Genomic DNA, 19,291 nt, shown 5'->3' with positions numbered 1-19,291 from the left:
CCTGCTCCAGAGCGCTCAGGACCTCAGACTGGGGTGAAGGTTCACCTTCCAACAGGACAATGACCCTAAGCACACAGCCAAGACAATGCAGGAGTGGCTTCGGGAGAAGTCTCTGAATGTCCTTGAGTGACCTAGCCAGAGCCCGGACTTGAACCCGATTGAACATCTCTGAAGAGATCTGAAAATAGCTGTGCAGCAACGCTCCCCATCTAACCTGACAGAGCTTGAAAGGATCTACAGAGAAGAATGGGAGAAACTCCCCAATACAGGTGTACCAAGCTTGTAGCATTATACCCATGAAGACTCACGGCTGTAATCACTGCCAAAGGTGCTTCAACAAAGTACTGAGTAATGGGTCTGAATACTTATGTAAATGTAATATTTCAGTTGTTTAATTATAATACATTTGCAAACATGTTTTTGCTTTGTCATTATGGGATATTGTGTTTAGATTGATGAGGAGAATTAGGCTGTAACCTTACAAAATGTGGGAAAAGTCAAGGGGTCTGAATACTTTCCCGAAGGCACTGTATATGATGAAGAGGAGTGAACCCAACACTGATCCCTGGGGGACACCCTATGAGACAGTGCAACGTTAATAATGATGGTTTTGGGAAACAGCTCTGAGATTTAACAATGCTCCTACAAAGGTTCTAACGATGAACTTAGCCTGAAGATGCTTTTGGAAACGGGCCCTAACCCATATTACTGGCGCAACATTTTAGTGCAGGGTTTCCCAAACTCGGTCCTTGGGCCCCCCCTGGGTGCACATTTTGGTTTTTGCCCTGGCACTACACAGCTAATTCAAATAATCAAAGCCTGATGATGACTTAGTTATTTTACATTCATAAAATTTCATAAAACCATGTCGTGGCCTGTTCTAAAACTACTCGCTGCGCCGTTAACCATTTCTTCACAGTCTTGTTACCTCATTGGCTAGCTAGCTAACAATCTAGTAACTTTACCAGCATATCCAAACATTTTGGGGGCTTCTTCAGGAGATCAATGATCATTGCAAAAACAATAATGATAGATCTCTTGCACATCTTCATCACAAACCTGACGTTTTTAAGAGACAGTGTACAATGTTCTATGTAATGTATCTTAATAGGAAAATAGTGCCTTTACACAATGAAGAAACCTAATATTCCACAAATGACTTTGCAATTTCAATGACAGGTATTCGTATCAACATTTTAGCTTTCCTAATAAACATGTCTTTACAGTGTTACATATTAGTTTCTAGGCCACAACATGTGCTTCATAAGTAGTTAGAAGTCCCCCCCCCCCCCCCCCCCCCCCCCCTTGAAGAGGCTGCAGGGGTGTGTGGTACGGCAGTGGGATGACACTTTGTGTTGTTGTGGCTAGCTAGTGAGAGCTCTAGGTCAGCAGCATCCACTGAGCCAGCAAGCCATTTATCCTCTCCTTCGTGAGCTTTCTATTACTCCACACACAGCAGGAAATGCAGCATGTGTGTGTGTGTGTAACAGCAGATCGTGGGGTACTGGCAGGAGGCAGCTGCCTCTGGGCAGTAGCAGGATGCCAGTCAGTTTGTGCCTAGATGGCACTCCTACACCAACCGTCCCAATGGACCCATGTGTCTGCACTGCAGATTTCCCAATCTGAGCATAGTGCACCGTCATTCTGATGAGGCACTTATGCAAATGTTTACCCATTCACTTTGGCACAAACAGTTTCGATTCTGGTGATCAAGGCTAAATGAGTTCCGCTGCACCATCTCTGCACTTATTTAAAAAAATTATATTACTGTCATAGAAAAATCAGACAGTTTATCTTTTTATTTTGTTTATGCATCCCCTTACAAAACAACCCTGATCAATAGAAGGGTTGTCCACTTAAGAGTAATCTTACTAAAACAAAGTCAAGTGAAAAACACTGTCCCTTCTAATTTTCTTTGATATGCTAAGGCTGTGTTGCTGTGATGAATGATGTCAATGCTACATTGATCCCTTAACTAAATTCCCCAGTCAACCATTTCTGATGCTTGACCCGATATGCTCTAGGGTGCATCAGCAATCCCACAATAACTCCTGTGTATCGACCCCTGATCTGTCTTGATCCCTGAGATACATACAGTAAAAACATGTCGCTATAACTCAAGCCGGCCAGTGAGGAGATGAAATGTGCTGTGAGGCTTCTGACATCCACCATTTTCATCATGATGTATGTCTCTCACTAAATCTTCTAGGGTTGAAAGGAAATGGGAAAGGACATCTGGGAGGTGACCATGTATCAACAGCAGCAGCAGCTCTGGTCTGAGAGAGAGGCGCTACGCCCTTCCCCAACTAGTGGAGCATGTTAGCTCATATTAGACCCAGTATGGAAAGCTCCTCGTAGGCACACAACATTAGCTTTCACAAGGACATGGATTATGCAATAAATTAGCATAGAAACACATTTATTGTTGGGAGTAGGACATTTAAATCACAGTTAAAACACAATTTCTGTGACCTTTGCCTTTCTGTGGAGATATCCTCTGTTAAAAAGTGGAGATAATCTGAGCTGTGAACTAACCAGGCTTACAGTGTTGGAAGGAAACAATGTTGGCATTGTTTTATTGCTCACAGCAGGGTCATGAGAGGAGGCTTGGATTTAATGACCAGCATTTGTATCGTAGCGGGCAACGTTTTTTAACCATAATGTCATTAAGGCCCTGGTAGTCGATACATGGACGCAGTGGGCGGGGGAGGCAGATGGGCGCATAATCCCTGCAGCGAGGGAGTCCTCAATGTACCCTTCCATCGCTTTGGTCTCCGGACCCGACAGGGAATAAAGTCGCCCCCGAGGCGGTGCGTGCCCAGGAGAATGTCGATTACACAGTCGTAGGGCCAATGCGGAGGAAGAGATATGGCGCTGGCAGAGTTGAAAACCTTCCGTAAGTCCTGGGGAGGCTGCACTGACTTCAGACAATGTTCATGGCAAAATGGACTCCAACCCATGATGGAACCCGTAGCCCAGTCGGTTAGGGGGTTGTGCCTCTGGAGCCATGAAAACCCCAAAACCATGGGTACACGAGGAGACACCAGGAGCAGAAACTGCATAGCCTCACTGTGGTTGCCTGACACTCTCGCAGGTTGATAGGAACCGTATTGTGGGTGACTCTGCCAATAGAGCGCCCATCCAGTACTCTGACGTCCATAAGGATGGAAAGGGGTTGAGTGGAGATACCCAGCTTCGACACCAGGGTAGTGTCCATAAAGCTCTCGTCGGCCCCAGAGTCATTGAGCACTCAGATGAATTTGGACTGGTCTCCTGAAAACAGGGTAGCATAGAGTAGTGAGAGATTGGAAACTCCCCGTACGCTCACAAGTGCACTCGTACTTACTGATCAACCTGGTCTTTTAATGGGCAGGTAGATAAGAAATGTCCCATAGCTCCACAATACAGACAGATCTCGGTGTTCAGTGTAGGTAAGCACTCAGCAGGAGAAAATCTAGCCCTGCCCAGTTGCATGGGCTCCGGAGGAGGCGAGTCGACAGCCCTGGGGATCTCAGAGGGAACTCGGGTGACACCGGATTCTCTCAGAAATGCAGACTTCAGGGATTTCAGGTATTCCTCGGAGGGGAGGTGGAATTCGAGGATGAGTGAGGGCGACAGGGAACAGACCCCCTCTTCCTCCTACGTTCCTGTAGCCGCCCATCGATCCGGATGGTCAAGGCTATGAGGGAGTCAAGGTCCATGGGCAGCTCCCGGGCTACGAGCTCGTCTTTAAATCACCTCCGATAATCTGTAAAGGTTAATGTCGAACAGGGCTTCTCAGCCGCCAACAGGAACTCTCAGCCGCCAACGTGTGAGAATCAAACACTTTTCGTACCTTTGCCACAAACTCCTCCAGACTGAAGCAAACAATGGACAGTTGATCCCACAACGCCGTAGCCCAGGCAAGGGCACTCCCAGACATCAGCGTTATCAAGTACGCTATCTTCAAGCGGTCCGAGGGAATGAAGAAGGCTGCAGCTCGAAGATGAGGGAGCACTGGGAGAGAAACGCCAGGCAGGTTCTAGAATCTCCAGCGTATCGCTCTGAGGAGGTAAGCGAGGTACTCGGGACACCGGGGTAGGCTGGGAAGAAGCGCCGCTAGTGGCGGGATTGCTGAGAGTCTAGAGGATTAGTGTTGTGGCTTGCTGCCTAGTTGGGAATCTGTGGAATTTCTCCAGCAATGTATTGAACACATGGTCATGGCGCTCTGTCAGGGTATTGCAGTAACTCCTCGTGTCTTACAATTGTGGCTCCTTGGGAGGAGACAGCGTTGCGGACCTGGTCCGAGTCTGCTGTGTCAGTCATGGACAGTTCGTATTATCATGGCTCAGGCTAAGAGCGAATTACAGTGCATTCATCTTAAGATAGCTAGGTGAGAAAACCCCATATCTTAGTCGTAGTAAGTACAGTCGTGGCCAAACGTTTTGATAATGAAACAAATATTAATTTTCACAAAGTCTGCCGCATCAGTGTCTTTAGATATTTTTGTCAGATGTTACTATGGAATACTGAAGTATAATTACAAGCATTTCATTTCATAAGTGTCAGTGATTGTTATGTTTTTCTGCCGTGCGTAATATGTAGTGTGCCATACTAAAATACATTTTCATATTAAATTGATTTGACTTTTTAAAATGTAGATGTTCCAAAGGCGTGCATCAACGGCTTGTATGCATGGAGGCCTGGAGATGCTAAACGTGTTTATGTTAATGGTAAATTACAGTGAGACCGGTAGTCTTGGTTTGGAACCGATTCAACAGACTCAGTATGATAAAGGTCAGAAGTTGTGACAGAGTGATGAAATATGAATGATGAAATATGTACTTTTGTCGCTCTTTGTATTAATATTCCCCCTATGAGCCACTTTGATTTGGTATGTGTGTGTGTGTGTGTAGTCAATAGGGTGTCATTAATACGTCTCACTGAACCAGTCAAACAGAGAGCCAGCTGAGTATGTTATCATTGGGGCTGTTTAAAGCCAACAGTGCTACGTGAGTGGGAGTGGCTCTGGCCTACTATCCATACTGTTCCCTTTGAGTACAGGTGTTTCAGGCAGGTAGGAATGTGTATTAATGAGGCAGATCTTTAGATGTAGTATTCACTGTAGTTCTCCCTCCTTAGTGAGGAAGAGATGAGGCCACATCGCCCGCAGCCAGGCCTGCAGGTAGCCTGGCGGGTAGGAGTGTTGGGCCAATAACCGAAAGGTTGGTGGATCGAATCTCTGAGCTGATAAGGTAAAAAAATCAGTCGTTGTGCCCCTGAGCAAGGCAGTTAACCCATTGTTCCCCGGGCGCCTTTGACGTGGATGTTGATTAAGGCAACCCCCCGCACCTCTCTGGTTCAGGAGGGGTTGGGTTAAATGTGGAAGACACATTTCAGTTGAATGCATTCAGTTGTACAACTGACTAGGTATCCCCCTTTCCTCTGTCGGCAGCCGTCAGCAGGAGCTCAGAGGAGTTGGAGGAAGTATTTACTGATGGGAGAGAGGGGGAGGGCCACAGAGGTGTAAGAGTTGGAATGTGCTCGGGGCCGGGGAACAGGGGAAGCACAACAGCTCAGAACACACATGACGGCACCTTGTATCTCAGAACAATGCCTCAGGCAGTGTTTGACTGCATTCCATCAGTGTTGAAATGGGTCCGTTAGAATGGACTGTGTAGTATGTGTGTGATGATCAGAGAAATGTTAGTTACTGTGAATTACAGTTGATAAGAGTTACTGTGAGTTACATTTGATAGAGAAAGTTACTGTGAGTTACAGTTGATAGAGTTACTGTGAGTTACAGTTGATAGAGAAAGTTACTGTGAGTTACAGTTGACAGAGTTACTGTGAGTTACAGTTGACAGAGTTACTGTGAGTTACAGCTGATAGAGTTACTGTGAGTTACAGCTGATAGAGTTACTGTGAGTTACAGCTGATAGAGTTACTGTGAGTTACAGTTGATAGAGTTACTGTGAGTTACGGCTGATAGAGTTACTGTGAGTTACAGCTGATAGAGAAAGTTACTGTGAGTTACAGTTGACAGAGTTACTGTGAGTTACAGCTGATAGAGTTACTGTGAGTTACAGCTGATAGAGTTACTGTGAGTTACAGCTGATAGAGTTACTGTGAGTTACAGTTGATAGAGAAAGTTACTGTGATACAGTTGATAGAGTTACTGTGATACAGTTGATAGAGTTACTGTGAGTTACAGTTGATAGAGTTACTGAGTTACAGTTGATAGAGTTACAGTCGATAGAGAAAGTTACTGAGTTACAGTCGATAGAGAAAGTTACTGAGTTACAGTCGATAGAGAAAGTTACTGAGTTACAGTCGATAGAGAAAGTTACTGAGTTACAGTTGATAGAGAAAGTTACTGAGTTACAGTTGATAGAGAAAGTTACTGAGTTACAGTTGATAGAGAAAGTTACTGAGTTACAGTTGATAGAGAAAGTTAATGAGTTACAGTTGATAGAGAAAGTTACTGAGTTACAGTTGATAGAGAAAGTTAATGAGTTACAGTTGATAGAGAAAGTTAATGAGTTACAGTTGATAGAGTTACTGTGAGTTACAGTTGATAGAGAAAGTTACTGAGTTACAGTTGATAGAGAAAGTTAATGAGTTACAGTTGATAGAGAAAGTTACTGAGTTACAGTTGATAGAGAAAGTTAATGAGTTACAGTTGATAGAGTTACTATGAGTTACAGTTGATAGAGAAAGTTACTGAGTTACAGTTGATAGAGTTACTGTGAGTTACAGTTGATAGAGTTACTGTGAGTTACAGTTGAGAGCCCTGAGGCTATACAGCTTCTTCAAGAAATCAATATGAATGTGGTCATGCCTCTAAATGAAGTCATGGTGCTGTGTGTGTGTGTGTGGAGATGGATATGAGCTGGCATCAGGTGAGGTGACAGGTTGGTAGTCTCAAAAACCCGACTCTAGGCAACACAGTGACTAGCATCTGGTTTCACTGATGGACTGTTTTGGCATAAATGAATTATCACTGTCTATGTCGATAAGGAGGGGGGAAATAATTAGGGGACTCTCTCAATAAATCACAAGGTAGACATGCCAGAACGTTACAACTCAAAAACCAAAGTTTTAGTTAAGGTAGTATGTAGATGCCAAAAGAGTCCATCCTTGAAACCAGACCCTTCCCACTGGGCAAAAACTGTTTGAATCAACATTGTGTCCACATCATTTCAATGTGATGACGTTGAATCAACGTGGGAAACGAATTGTATTTGCAAAATCATCAACGTAAGGGAATTCATAATTTTTTTCACCCATCTTTTTACCTAAATCCAATGACATGGTGACATTTTTTGTTGAGTTCATCCAAATGTCAATCTAAACTAGATGTTGAAACAATGTCCGTGCCCAGTGGGTAGTCACTGTGTAGCCTAGGGTCAGGCTTTTTGAGACTAACAGGTTGGCAGGCAGAGGTAGGGCTGTGTGTGAGAGAGTACATACTTTGACTCTGAGAGGAGCTGAGACCTGGCATGGGATGTCTCTCTCTGTCCTGGACCATCACATCACACACAAAGCAGGCATCTAGTTCAAATGTACTACATTAGATGGGGAATGGAGTGTCATCCTTTCAGATGTACCTCCAGTCTCTCTCTTTCTATGCAGTGATGCTTTATCTTTTGATCTGCCTCTGTGATACAATTACTGTGTGTTCTGGCTCCCCGTCTCTCTTCCTCGCCTCTTCTCAGCATGCCGATATAGGTTTTAAATAAATAATTTTATCACTTGATTGCAATGACCTGACATTGAAATAGCAGAGCAGGCAAGCTAGCTTTAACCATCCCAGTTCTTGCGTGTGCTAACGAGAGAATTAAGGAGGCAGGGGTTCACGTGAGGGAAATTATCATTTATTCCCTCATTTCTAAACCAGTTCCTCCTCTACACCATGCAGCTACAGCATGGAAATGGACAAAGGGGATTATTTATTGACTACCACTGAGAAGAATGGATTTTCAATGGGATTTGAGGGGAGAATTGGCCAGCCACTTGTATTGTAACAGCCCTCCCACTGCAGATGACTGTGTCTTGGCAGGTTCTCACTTGGTCAGGAAAGAGATGAAATAGTGGAGCAGGTTATCAGTGCCAGTGAATGACTCCCAGCGGTTGGTCCTCAGTGGGAGGGATGTACTGTGTGTGTGGCTAGGCCCAAGTCCTGGCGTCTAGACAAAGCAGATTGTTGGTCCCCCTGGTAAGGGAGCTGTGTGGTCCTGACAGAGCAGAATAACACTAATGTTTGGCATTCCTTTCTGTCGTAGACTAATCCCTATTTCCCCTACCTATCTTTTAAGTCAGCTTTCTCCCTCTTTCCTAATGTCTTATTTTCATCCTTCCTCTTGATCCCTCCACCCTCTTCCCTGCCTCTTCCGCTGGCCTCCAATCCTTCTTTCTCCCTCCATCTCTTGTCTCCCCTCAACGGACAGCGCCGTCACATACGCTGCGCCGGAGGAGAAATAGTGTTACCATGGCAACTGAGTCTCTGAACTGAGCCTCTCTCGCTCTCTCTCGCTCTCTCTCTCTCCTGTGTAAAGAGAGAAAGAACGGGCCCCAATACACAATTATGACAGCATGCTGAATCTCTTAAATACTCTATTCGGTAATATTTAAGAATGTGCTTCTCTTTTTAATGAATAATTACAAGATACTGTACATCAAACCATTCAATTACTGGTGAGAGACAAATATAGCCTACATACAGTATTGTATAGGAACACATGGGCTCCCGAGTGGTGCAGTGGTCTAAGGTACTGCATCTCAGTGCTAGAGGTATCACTACAGACCCTGGTTCGATTCAAGGCTGTATCACAACAGTCCGTGATTGGGAGTCCCGTAGGGTGGCACACAATTGGCCCAGCGTCGTCCGAGTTAGGGTTTGACCGAGGTAGGCTGTCATTGTAAATAAGAATGTGTTCTTAACTGAATTGCCTGGTTAAGTAAAACATACAAATAATAAATAAACATGTCAGTGTGCTGCTTGTGGGGGTAGATGAACAGGTGTTCTCCCCTGCAGAGATCCTGGTGCTGCATGTGTCCAAACCAGGGACAGACAGGGCTGTTGGGTGTGACAGGGCTGTTGGGTGTGACAGGAAATGAATGTGCACCAATGTGTTCTGAGGGCTCCTCTGTGACATCAGCCAGTGTTAATTTAGTAATTTATCTGACTCCAAACCGGTGTCTTTGTTGTCAGGTGCATGTGAACAACTCCAAAGCCAATGTACACACGTTCACATGGTTCCCTCAACCCAACCACAGCTGTAGATTAATCCCTCATGTCATTTACCACATAGGGATGTTCAGAGGAGATGTCGGCATGTGTCTGAATTGAAGAAATGTATGAGATGTGCCACATGGAGGAAAGACGGCGACCCACGTTGTTTGATTTGTGAGATTCCCCAGTAGCGCTGAGATTCAGAGAATTGACAGTGAGGTGGTGATAGATAGATGATGTTAAAGACACACACATGACTGTTTACATTGGCTGCACCGACATGTGTGTGTGTGTGTGTGTGTGTGTGTGTGTGTGTGTGTGTGTGTGTGTGTGTGTGTGTGTGTGTGTGTGTGTGTGTGTGTGTGCGTGTGCGTGTGTGTGTGTGGGAGGGGTGTGCGTTTGTGTGTGAATGAGGGAGGGTTTCTTTGCAGTAATTTCCGTGATTCAGCCACAGAGGGGAAATTGATTTAGCAGCGTAGCCCAGAGACTCAGCTGGATCAGACAGCCAGGGACAATTAGCCCCCGGTGCAGAGCAGTCACACACCACTCACAGTCACACACACTGCCAATTTGTCCCACAGGAGGGGAATTAATGCCTGTCAATTCCATGTGATTGTAAGTGATGACACAGAGGAGGATTGCCTGTCACGGTTGTCTCTTCATTCTACTTTAAGCACGCTGCTGCATGGACTGTATGTCACCATCTTAAACCTTCAGCCTTTGTCTGTCCTTCTGACCCTGAGAGAAGTGGTCATGTTTCGGTCTCTGTCCACTGGGGATGTTGACAGCAGCCCACTCGCTCAGCCTACAGTACCTTACCCACAGTGCATTATGGTGATGGGATTTGTGCCGTGAGGGCAGCAAGACTGCAGGGGCCAGATAGAGATTGGATTAGAAACAAGTTTTTCTGAGTTGTGTGTGACACTGAATATAACTGGCATCAGATTGGCTTATGGTGGCCCCAGCAGGGTCGGCTCGATTGGGGATACTGCCATCATGGAGGGGTAATCTTTTACTTGATAGAGTGTCAGAGGAAAATGCATCCCTGTGTCAGATGCCTGTCTAAATGTGTATACCCTGACAGAGTGTAGTTATGGGGGAAGACTATTTGGTATAATGGGCGTTGCCATCCACCCCCTCACCTTCCTGGATTAATTTAAACAGCCACAACCTTCCCCATCCCTCTGGCATCCCAAATAACATCTATGCTACTGTATGACTATAGATACAGTGCATTCGGAAGTATTCAGACCCCTTGACTTTTTCCACATATTGTTACGTAACAGCCTTATTCTAAAATTGATTAAATCGTTTTTCCCCTCATCAATCTACAAACGATACCCCATAATGACAAAACAAAAACAGGTTTTTAGATATTATTGAAAATGTATTAAAAGTAAAAACATGAAATATCACATTTACATAAGTATTCAAACCTTTTACTCAGTACTTTGTTGAGCACCTTTGACAGCGATTACAGCCTCGAGTCTTCTTGGGTATGACAAGCTTGGCAAACCTGCATTTTTGGGAGTTTCTCCCATTCTTCTCTGCAGATCCTCTCAAATTCTGTCAGGTTGGATGGAGAGCGTCGCTGCACAGCTATTTTCAGGTCTCTCCAGAAATGTTCGATCTGGTTCAAGTCCAGGCTCTGGCTGGGCCACTCAAGGACATTCAGAGACTTGTCCCAAAGCCACTCCTGCGTTGTCTTGACTGTGTGCTTAGGGTCATTGTCCTGTTGGAAGGTGAACCTTTGCCCCAGTCTGAGGTCCTGAGCGCTCTGGAGTAGGTTTTCATCAAGGATCTCGCTGTACTTTTCTCTGTTCATCGTACCGTCAATCCTGACTAGTCTCCCAGTGTCTGCCGCTGAAAAACAGCCCTTCTCCCCCGATTGCTCAATTTGGCTGGGCGGCCATCTCTAGAAAGAGTGTTGGTGGTTGCAAACTTCTTCCATTTAAGAATGAGGCCACTGTGTTTTTGGGGACTTTCAACTCTGCAGAAATGTTTTGGTACCCTTCCCCAGATCTGTGCCTCGACACAATCCTGTCTCTGAACTCTAAGAACAATTCCTTCGACCTCATGGCTTGGTTTTTGCTCTGACATGCACTGTCAACTGTGGGACCTTATATAGACAGGTGTGTGCCTTCCAAAATCATGTCTAGTCAATTGAATTTACCACAGGTGTACTCCAAGTTGTAGAAACATCTCCAGGATGATAAATGGGAACAGGATGCACCTGAGCTCAATTTCAAGTCTCATAGCAAAGGGTCTGAATACCTAAGTAAATAAAATGTTTCTGTTTTTTATTTTTTATATATTTGCAAAAATGTCTAAAAACCTGTTTTCGCTTTGTCATCATAGGGTATTGTGTGTAAATTGATGAGTAAAAAATACAATTTAATAAATTTTGAAAAAGGCTGTAACATAGCAAAATGTAGAAAAAGTCAAGGGGTCTGAATACTTTCCAAATGCATTGTATCTTATCAATTCTATATGTAATTCTATGTGACTTACTTTTACTTCATATTATTATTATTTTATGATTATGATTTACTCATTATGATTGGGTAATTACCACTATTACTCTATGGTGAGGATTTCTCACTGTTCAATTCTAAATGCTCAGAATCATAATGCTGTTGAAATTACCAGTGACTATCAGAGCTAATAATATTCAGTCCATGATCTTGCCTGCAGCTAAATTAATTATAGGACCATCTCTGTGATTATCGTCTCAACTGCTGAAGTGCTGCTTGCTTAAATAAAATATGGATTGTCTGATTTGAGAGATTCCTGAAATAAAGTGAATGTCCTTGACGACCAGGCGGTCTTCAGCGGCCAGTCATCACAGGAAGCAGAACTAACAGTGATGCTGCGCTCCTGGCAGTAGTTTCTTAGTGAATGAGGTTGGGGTTCTGTCACTGCTACCACATGCAGTACTGGTTGTCACACACTCTGTGATTGCTGTATATGGCTCTGGAGGCAAGGGAATAACTGCTACCACAAGAGATGAATCACATTAACATATGTCATTTTGAAATGTAATCTTGCTATGTCATGCCTTGCCACCACTGCTGCCTGAGGAGTACCTAGTTGGTATTGGCACCATCTTGGCACCACCTACTGTTTAGCAAACTCTCTTTTTGTATCATGCAGACCACTTTACTTTCATATTGATAAGACTAAGAATTAGACTAAAAAGTATTTTTTGTGTTATTTCCCCCCAGGTTAAAGAGAGGTTGTTATGCCAACAGAGCTTGGCTCTGAGTCACGGGTAAAGAAGGCAGCTGAAGAGTCCTCCTGGCAGAAGGGGGCAGCAACAGGCATGCAGGACTCGGCTTTAGGTGCAAAGATGGCCAAACAGGTAGGAGAGCACATGACGTTCAATCTATACCGCAATTAGGGCCTTGTGTTTTTCCTGGTTAGATCACATTCATTCTCGTCCTCCATCAACCATTGACAGATATTTGCACATGTTTAGTGGCCATAATTATAATAGACATTCATTTATTGTCAATTTCACCTGTGACTATGAATTTTGCCTGTGACTATGACTGTCCCTATGTAAAGGACCAGGACTCCAAACTGATCGACGACCACAGGGAAATAGACGACGTGTCAGAAAAGACCACCCCAAGCAAGACCCCCAAGTCCCCCCAGAAGACTTCCAAACGGCCAAAGACTGTTCCCTTCAAGGTCACCCTACTGGACACCTCTGACTATGAGGCAGGGATTGAGGTAAGCATGGATAAAAGGAAGAATTTCATCCTTGAACATAACCATGTTGGAGGTTACGTCCAGAACGGGTTTGAATGAACCAGTCAAAAAATATAACAGTGAGAAATGTTCCTCTAATTGTATTATTTTTGTCCTTATGGCTCTACCAGCAGATGCAACTAGTTTCCTTACTTTGGAACATTGTGTCTTTTTTTGTGTTTACTGTATGTTATGAATCTGCTGAGTGCAGATAAGGCCGTTATAAAGCAGATGAAAGAGAATGCATCATGCGTGGTGTAACGGTGTGCGTGGTGTAGCAGCTCCACTGTGAAGCTCTCCACAGGGAAAGGCCAATGCAAGGTTACACATTCTCTGCCACAGACACAAATTCCAGTCATTAGGATAAGTGACACAGAGAATATCGTGGAGGAAAAGCAGGCTCACCCGCTTACAATGCCTGGTATCACAGCACCATCACCAAACAGGACACGTCTTCATGATGGTATGGAATGCTCACTGTATTCAGTTAGAAAATGGGTCAAGAGAAGCACCCTTTGTTGAAGGAGTGATGTGTGAACTCTTAGAGATGGAGAAACCTGTATTTATTGGCAAGAGCACTATACTGTTGCTGTCTTGTGTCTTCTAATGGCAGCTAGTAATGCATATACTGTAGGGCTTTATCACCATGCTTCAGGGACTGTTTTGTGATGCATAACAAGGAGTAAGTGTCTGCCTGTATGTCTGTCTGTCCCTCCCTGTGTGTTTGGGATGGTGGATGTATGTCTCCTCTCCCTGGCCAATCTGTGCTATCCTGGCAGGCTGTGCCACTGTCCTCTTCCAGAGCCCCTCCTAAACATAGCTAGATATGGGCGATTCCAGCATTATGGATGTTCTATTTGCATGCAAAATCACAACTTGAATGTCTCACAGAATGGACAAACAAAATATAAATTACACTTTTTGTGTGTGTGTGTCGATAGTACTCCTTGTTGGGAGTGTATACCCAACTTTACTATTTTGTGATTCGTTTGATGTTTATCTTAACTTTTTTTCACAAAATGTAGACACTATAATTTCTTATGATCGACCAGAACTTTTTAAAATGAGAATGGCAGTTACTGACCTCAATTCCGGCTTCAACTTGTACTTTATTGCCCTAGGCTCATTGTCTAATTCCAACCCAGGGTTTGGGCTATCTAAGAGGAAACGCCAGAGAAAAAGAGGCAGGAGAGGGGGAGACCTGCCGAGATTAAGGCGAAGGGAAAACCATCCACCTCTTCTCTCAGTTCTATTGGCCAACGTACAGTCTTTTGATGATAAAATGGATTAATGCCGATCGCGGATTTGCTATCAATGGGACTCTCGTAACTGCAATATTCTCTGCTTTTCTGAAACATTACTTTCGGACAAGAAACCCCCCATGGCTATCCAACTCAAAGGATTCAAGGAAATGGTGTGCTGACTAGCACAGTGGAAGTCTCGACCCATTGTTCACCCGTCTTGGAATACCTGATGGTCAAATGCCAACTCTTCTACCTCCCGAGAGAGTTTCTGTTATCGTGACTGCTGTATATATTCCATCTCAAGACAAGAAAAATAACAAGATGGCACTTAACTGTACGAGGCTATAAACAAGCATGAAACCATGCACCCGGAGGCTGCTTTCCTTGTTGCCAATGATTTTAATTCCCCATCATTAAGTCACATAATGCCCAACACATCTCCTTCGCCACTAGGGGCGATAAAGTCCTAGACCACTGTTACGCTATCCACAAGCAAGCAAACAAGGCCCTCTCTCGTCCCCCCTTCTGCAAATTAGATCATGACTATATACTCCTGCTTCCTGTCTACAAGCAAAAGCTCAAACAATAAGTACCCATGACATGCTCCGTTGCTCCGATATGGTCCTCTGAATCGGAGGTTATGCTACAAGACTGCTTTCCTAGCGCTGACTGGAATATGTTCAGTGACTTGGCTGAGAGCATTGATGAGCTAACTACCTCCGTCACTGGCTTCATTTGGAAATACATTGCCATCATTGTCCCCACAGTGAAGGATCCCTGCTTCCCTAATCAAAAGCCCTGGATTAACACAGAGGTTGGCGCTAAGCCTAAGGACAGGGCTACCGCACACAGGGCTATTGCAGCCAACCCCAAGGCTACGGCTGAGGACACAAACAAGCACAATAAGAACCATCAAACAAGCAAAATGACAATATAGGAACATGGTGGAATACTATTACAGGCTCCGCTGCCCGCCGCATGTGGCAGGGACAACAGTCCATTACGGATTACAAAGGAAGACCCAGCCATGATCTGCCCCGACGTACTAAATGCATTTTATGCACACTTTGACGAAAACAACACAGAGCCGTGCATGAGGACCCCCTCTGACGCAGGGGACTGGGTGATCTCGTTCTCTGAGGCCAACTTGAGGTATGGCTTTTAATCAGGTCAACACTCGTAAGGCCACGGGCTGAACGGTATTCCAGGGCGCGTTCTCAGAGCACGCAAAGAACAGCCGGCAGGCATATTCACATTCATTTTCAACCTCTCCTTGTCCGAGTCTGTAATCCACACATTTGTCAAGCTGACCACCATCATTCATGTTCCCAAGAGCTCTAAGACTACCTTCCACAATGACTAGCACCCTGTAGCACTCACATCTGTAATCATGAAGTGCTTTGAAAGGCTGGTTATGACACACATCACCCCAGACACATCATCAATTGCACTCCACGCTGCCCTCACACACCTAGATAAGACAAATACCTATGTGAGAATGCTGTTCACCATAGTCCCCTCCAAGCTCGTCACCAAGCTTGGGACCTTGTTTGTGTGGTGCGTGCGTCTGTCTAGCACTCCGTGTGTAGCCAGTTGATGTGATAACCATTTTGTGGGTTGACAGAAGTACTTTCCCCAAAACCTTCTCAATTAAACATTAACTGAAAAGTAGGCTTACCTGGCAGAAGAATATCATGAGTAAATATATAATTTGTATCTTATTTGCTGTATGCAAACTTTGCCATGAAAGGAGCAGCAGCAGTACAGAGCCATCGCTAGACCGGCAGGTTAGACAGCACATTCCTCACTAGCTAGATGGCAATTAAAGGAGAATTACACTCAAATATAAAAATGTGTTCATTTTATTTCAGACCTAATTAAAAAACAATTCTGATGTGGTTTAAGTATTGACATGGACTCAGAACATCCAATGTCTTTGTTTCTCTATGAATAATTGTAAATCTAAATCAGGAAATATTAAACTGAACATATTTTTGGAAAATATAAAACATAATTTGGAGAGAAAAAAAATCGCAGATAGATAAGGTTGTTTATGAACCATTATTTTACCAGGTATTTTGACAGAAAATATAGAGCACTACTTTGAGAGTTGCAGGGGAGAGGAGAAGAGAACAATGTGCCTATGTCAAAGCTAGAAAAAAATGAGTAGCTTGCAACATGTTACATTTTTTTAAAGTAGCTCTCATGCTAAAAAGGTTAAAGACTAGTCACCCAAGACAAAGACGGTTCTCTCTGCTTCCGCATAACAAGTGGTACCAGAGCATCAAGTCTGACACCAACAGGCTCTTGAACGGCTTCTATCCTCAAGCTACAAGACTGCTAAATTGCTAACAAAATGGCTACACGGGCTATCTGCATTGACCGTTCAATTGTATTTTTATTTATGCACACTCACCACACAGTGACACTCCAACACACACACATTATGTTATTCTATCCTCGTGGGGACATAAAATGTATTTCCATTCAAAATATTATTTTTCCTTCACCTAACCCGTAACCCATAACCCAAAACCTAACTCCTAAACCTAACCTCTAACCCCTTAGCCTAACCCTAAATCTAACCCCTAACCTTAAAATAGCCTTTGTCTTTATGGGGACGTGGGAAATGTCCCCACAACGGAGAATTTTCCTTGTTTTACTATCCTTAGGTCCCCACAAGGATAGAAGAACCAACCCACACACATCGCACGCACACATTTATACTAAATCTACACACACATGCAATTATTATACAGTATACACGGCTGCTACTCTGTTTATCATGTATCCTGATGCCTAGTCACCTTACCCCTATGCATATCTAACCCTACCACTCCAGTATCCCTACACATTGGGGACGCATCACTGGGGGCAAACTACCTGCCCTCCAAGAGACCTACACCACCCGATGTCACAGGAAGGCCATTTTTTATTTATTTTTTATTTTACTGTTATTTTACCAGGTAAGTTGACTGAGAACACGTTCTCATTTGCAGCAACGACCTGGGGAATAGTTACAGGGGAGAGGAGGGGGATGAATGAGCCAATTGTATGAGCCAATAAAGATCATCAAGGACAACAACCACCTCGAGCCACTGCCTGTTCACCCCGCTATCATCCAGAAGGCGAGGTCAGTACAGGTGCATCAAAGCAGGGACCGAGAGACTGAAAAACAGCTTCTATCTCAAGGCCATCAGACAGTTAAACAGCCACCACTAACATTGAGTGGCTGCTGCCAACATACTGACTCAACTCCAGCTCACTTTAATAATGGAAATTGATGGGAATTGATCAAAAATGTATCACTAGCCACTTTAAATAATGCAACTTATTAATATAATGTATATGTATATACTGTACTCTATCATCTACTGCATCTTACCATCTTTATGTAATACATGTATCACTAGCCACTTTAAACTATGCCACTTTTATGTTTACATACCCTACATTACTCATCTCATATGGATATACTGTACTCGATACCATCTACTGCATCTTGCCTATGCCGTTCTGTACCATCACTTATTCATATCTTTATGTACATATTCTTTATCCCTTCACACTTGTGTGTATAAGGTAGTAGTTGTGGAACTGTTAGGTTAGATTACTCGTTGGTTATTACTGCATTGTCAGAACTAGAAGCACAAGCATTTCGCTACACTCGCATTAACATCTGCTAACCATGTGTATGTGACAAATAAAAAATTTGATTTGACATTGTAATATGTTCTTGACCCTGTATTGAATATAGCTGACTTATATTCTCGTGCTCTTTTTTTATTTATATTTCTAGTGTTTTTGTTCTACTTGACTTTAAAAATGTTTTAGTAAAAATCAAATTACATTTTATTTTCACATACACATGTTTAGCAGATGTTAATGCGAGTGTAGCGAAATGCTTGTGCTTCTAGTTCCGACTATGCAGTAAAACTAGCAAGTAATCTAACAAATTCACAACAATTACCTTATACACACAAATGTAAAGGGATGAATAAGAATATGTACATATAAATATATGGATGAGCGATGGAGTGCGGCATAGGCAAGATGCAATAGATGGTGTAGAATACAGTGTATACATATGAGATGAGTAATGTAGGATATGTAAACATTATTAAAGTGCCGTTATTTAAAGTGACTAGTGATACATTTATTAAGTCCGTTTATTTAAGTGGCCAGTGATTTGAGTCAGTATGTTGGCAGCAGTCTCTCTATGTTAGTGATGACTGTTTAACAGTCTGATGGCCTTGAGATAGAAGCTGTTTTTCAGTCTCTCAGTCCCAGCTTTGATGCACCTGTACTGACCTCGCCTTCTGGATGATAGCGGGGTGAACAGGCGGCAGCTCGGGTGGTTGTTGTCCTTCATGATCTTTTTGGCCTTCCTGTGACGTCGGATGCTGCAAGTGTCCTGGAGGGCAGGTAGTTTGCCCCCGGTGATGGGTTGTGCAGACCTCACCACCCTCTGGAGAGCCTTGCAGTTGAGGGTGGTGCAGTTGCCGTACCAGGCGGTGATACAGTCCGACAGGATGCTCTCGATTGTGCATCTGTAAAAGTTTGTGAGTGTTTTAGATGACAAGCCAAATTTCTTCAGCCTCCTGAGGTTGAAGAGGCGCTGTCTTCCAAGATGGCGTAGCAGTGGGATGTCTGTTTTGATTGTCTTGTCCCGTCCCTTGTATATATTGTTTTTATTCGTATATATTGTTTTATATTTTTAATCTCAATTTCTATCTACGGACTGAACATACTATCCTGCAACCCGCCTCACCCAATGTGGTATGGCCTGCTATTTTTTATACTTTAGAACCAGAACCCCCTTCAGTAACTAGACAGCTAACTAGCTACTAGCTAGTGGTCAGTTAGCCACTGCTAGCGGTCATCACCGTTAACTCGGACGTCTGCCAGCCTCAGCCCGGTCAACTCCTGCCAGCTTGCACAGCGAGTTATCAACCCAGAGCATATCGGACTGCTTTTCTCTACCACATCTCCGGATTCCTACCGCAAGCTCTGAACCTTTACCCCGGATCATCGCAGCTAGCTAGCTGCTATCCGAGTGGCTACTCCTGTCTAACATCTC

The 19,291-nt window shown here is 43.9% G+C and overlaps 1 protein-coding gene across 11 annotated transcripts in view; it reads left to right on the top strand.

Annotated features, from left to right (window-relative positions):
* Positions 1-19,291, top strand: part of LOC129851140 (band 4.1-like protein 1) — a 163,761-nt gene that overhangs the window by 70,211 nt on the left and 74,259 nt on the right. For all 11 annotated transcript variants that reach the window (XM_055917456.1, XM_055917460.1, XM_055917465.1 and 8 more), the window contains exons 2-3: positions 12,439-12,575; positions 12,782-12,949. In XM_055917456.1, coding sequence (XP_055773431.1) covers positions 12,456-12,575; positions 12,782-12,949 — 288 coding nt within the window. In that variant the 5' untranslated portion in view covers positions 12,439-12,455. The remainder of the gene's footprint in view (positions 1-12,438; positions 12,576-12,781; positions 12,950-19,291) is intronic.

The sequence above is a fragment of the Salvelinus fontinalis genome, chromosome 3 (assembly GCF_029448725.1).
Source record: "Salvelinus fontinalis isolate EN_2023a chromosome 3, ASM2944872v1, whole genome shotgun sequence".
NCBI classification, from domain to species: domain Eukaryota; kingdom Metazoa; phylum Chordata; class Actinopteri; order Salmoniformes; family Salmonidae; genus Salvelinus; species Salvelinus fontinalis.
This window is presented reverse-complemented; position numbering and strand designations above follow the sequence as displayed.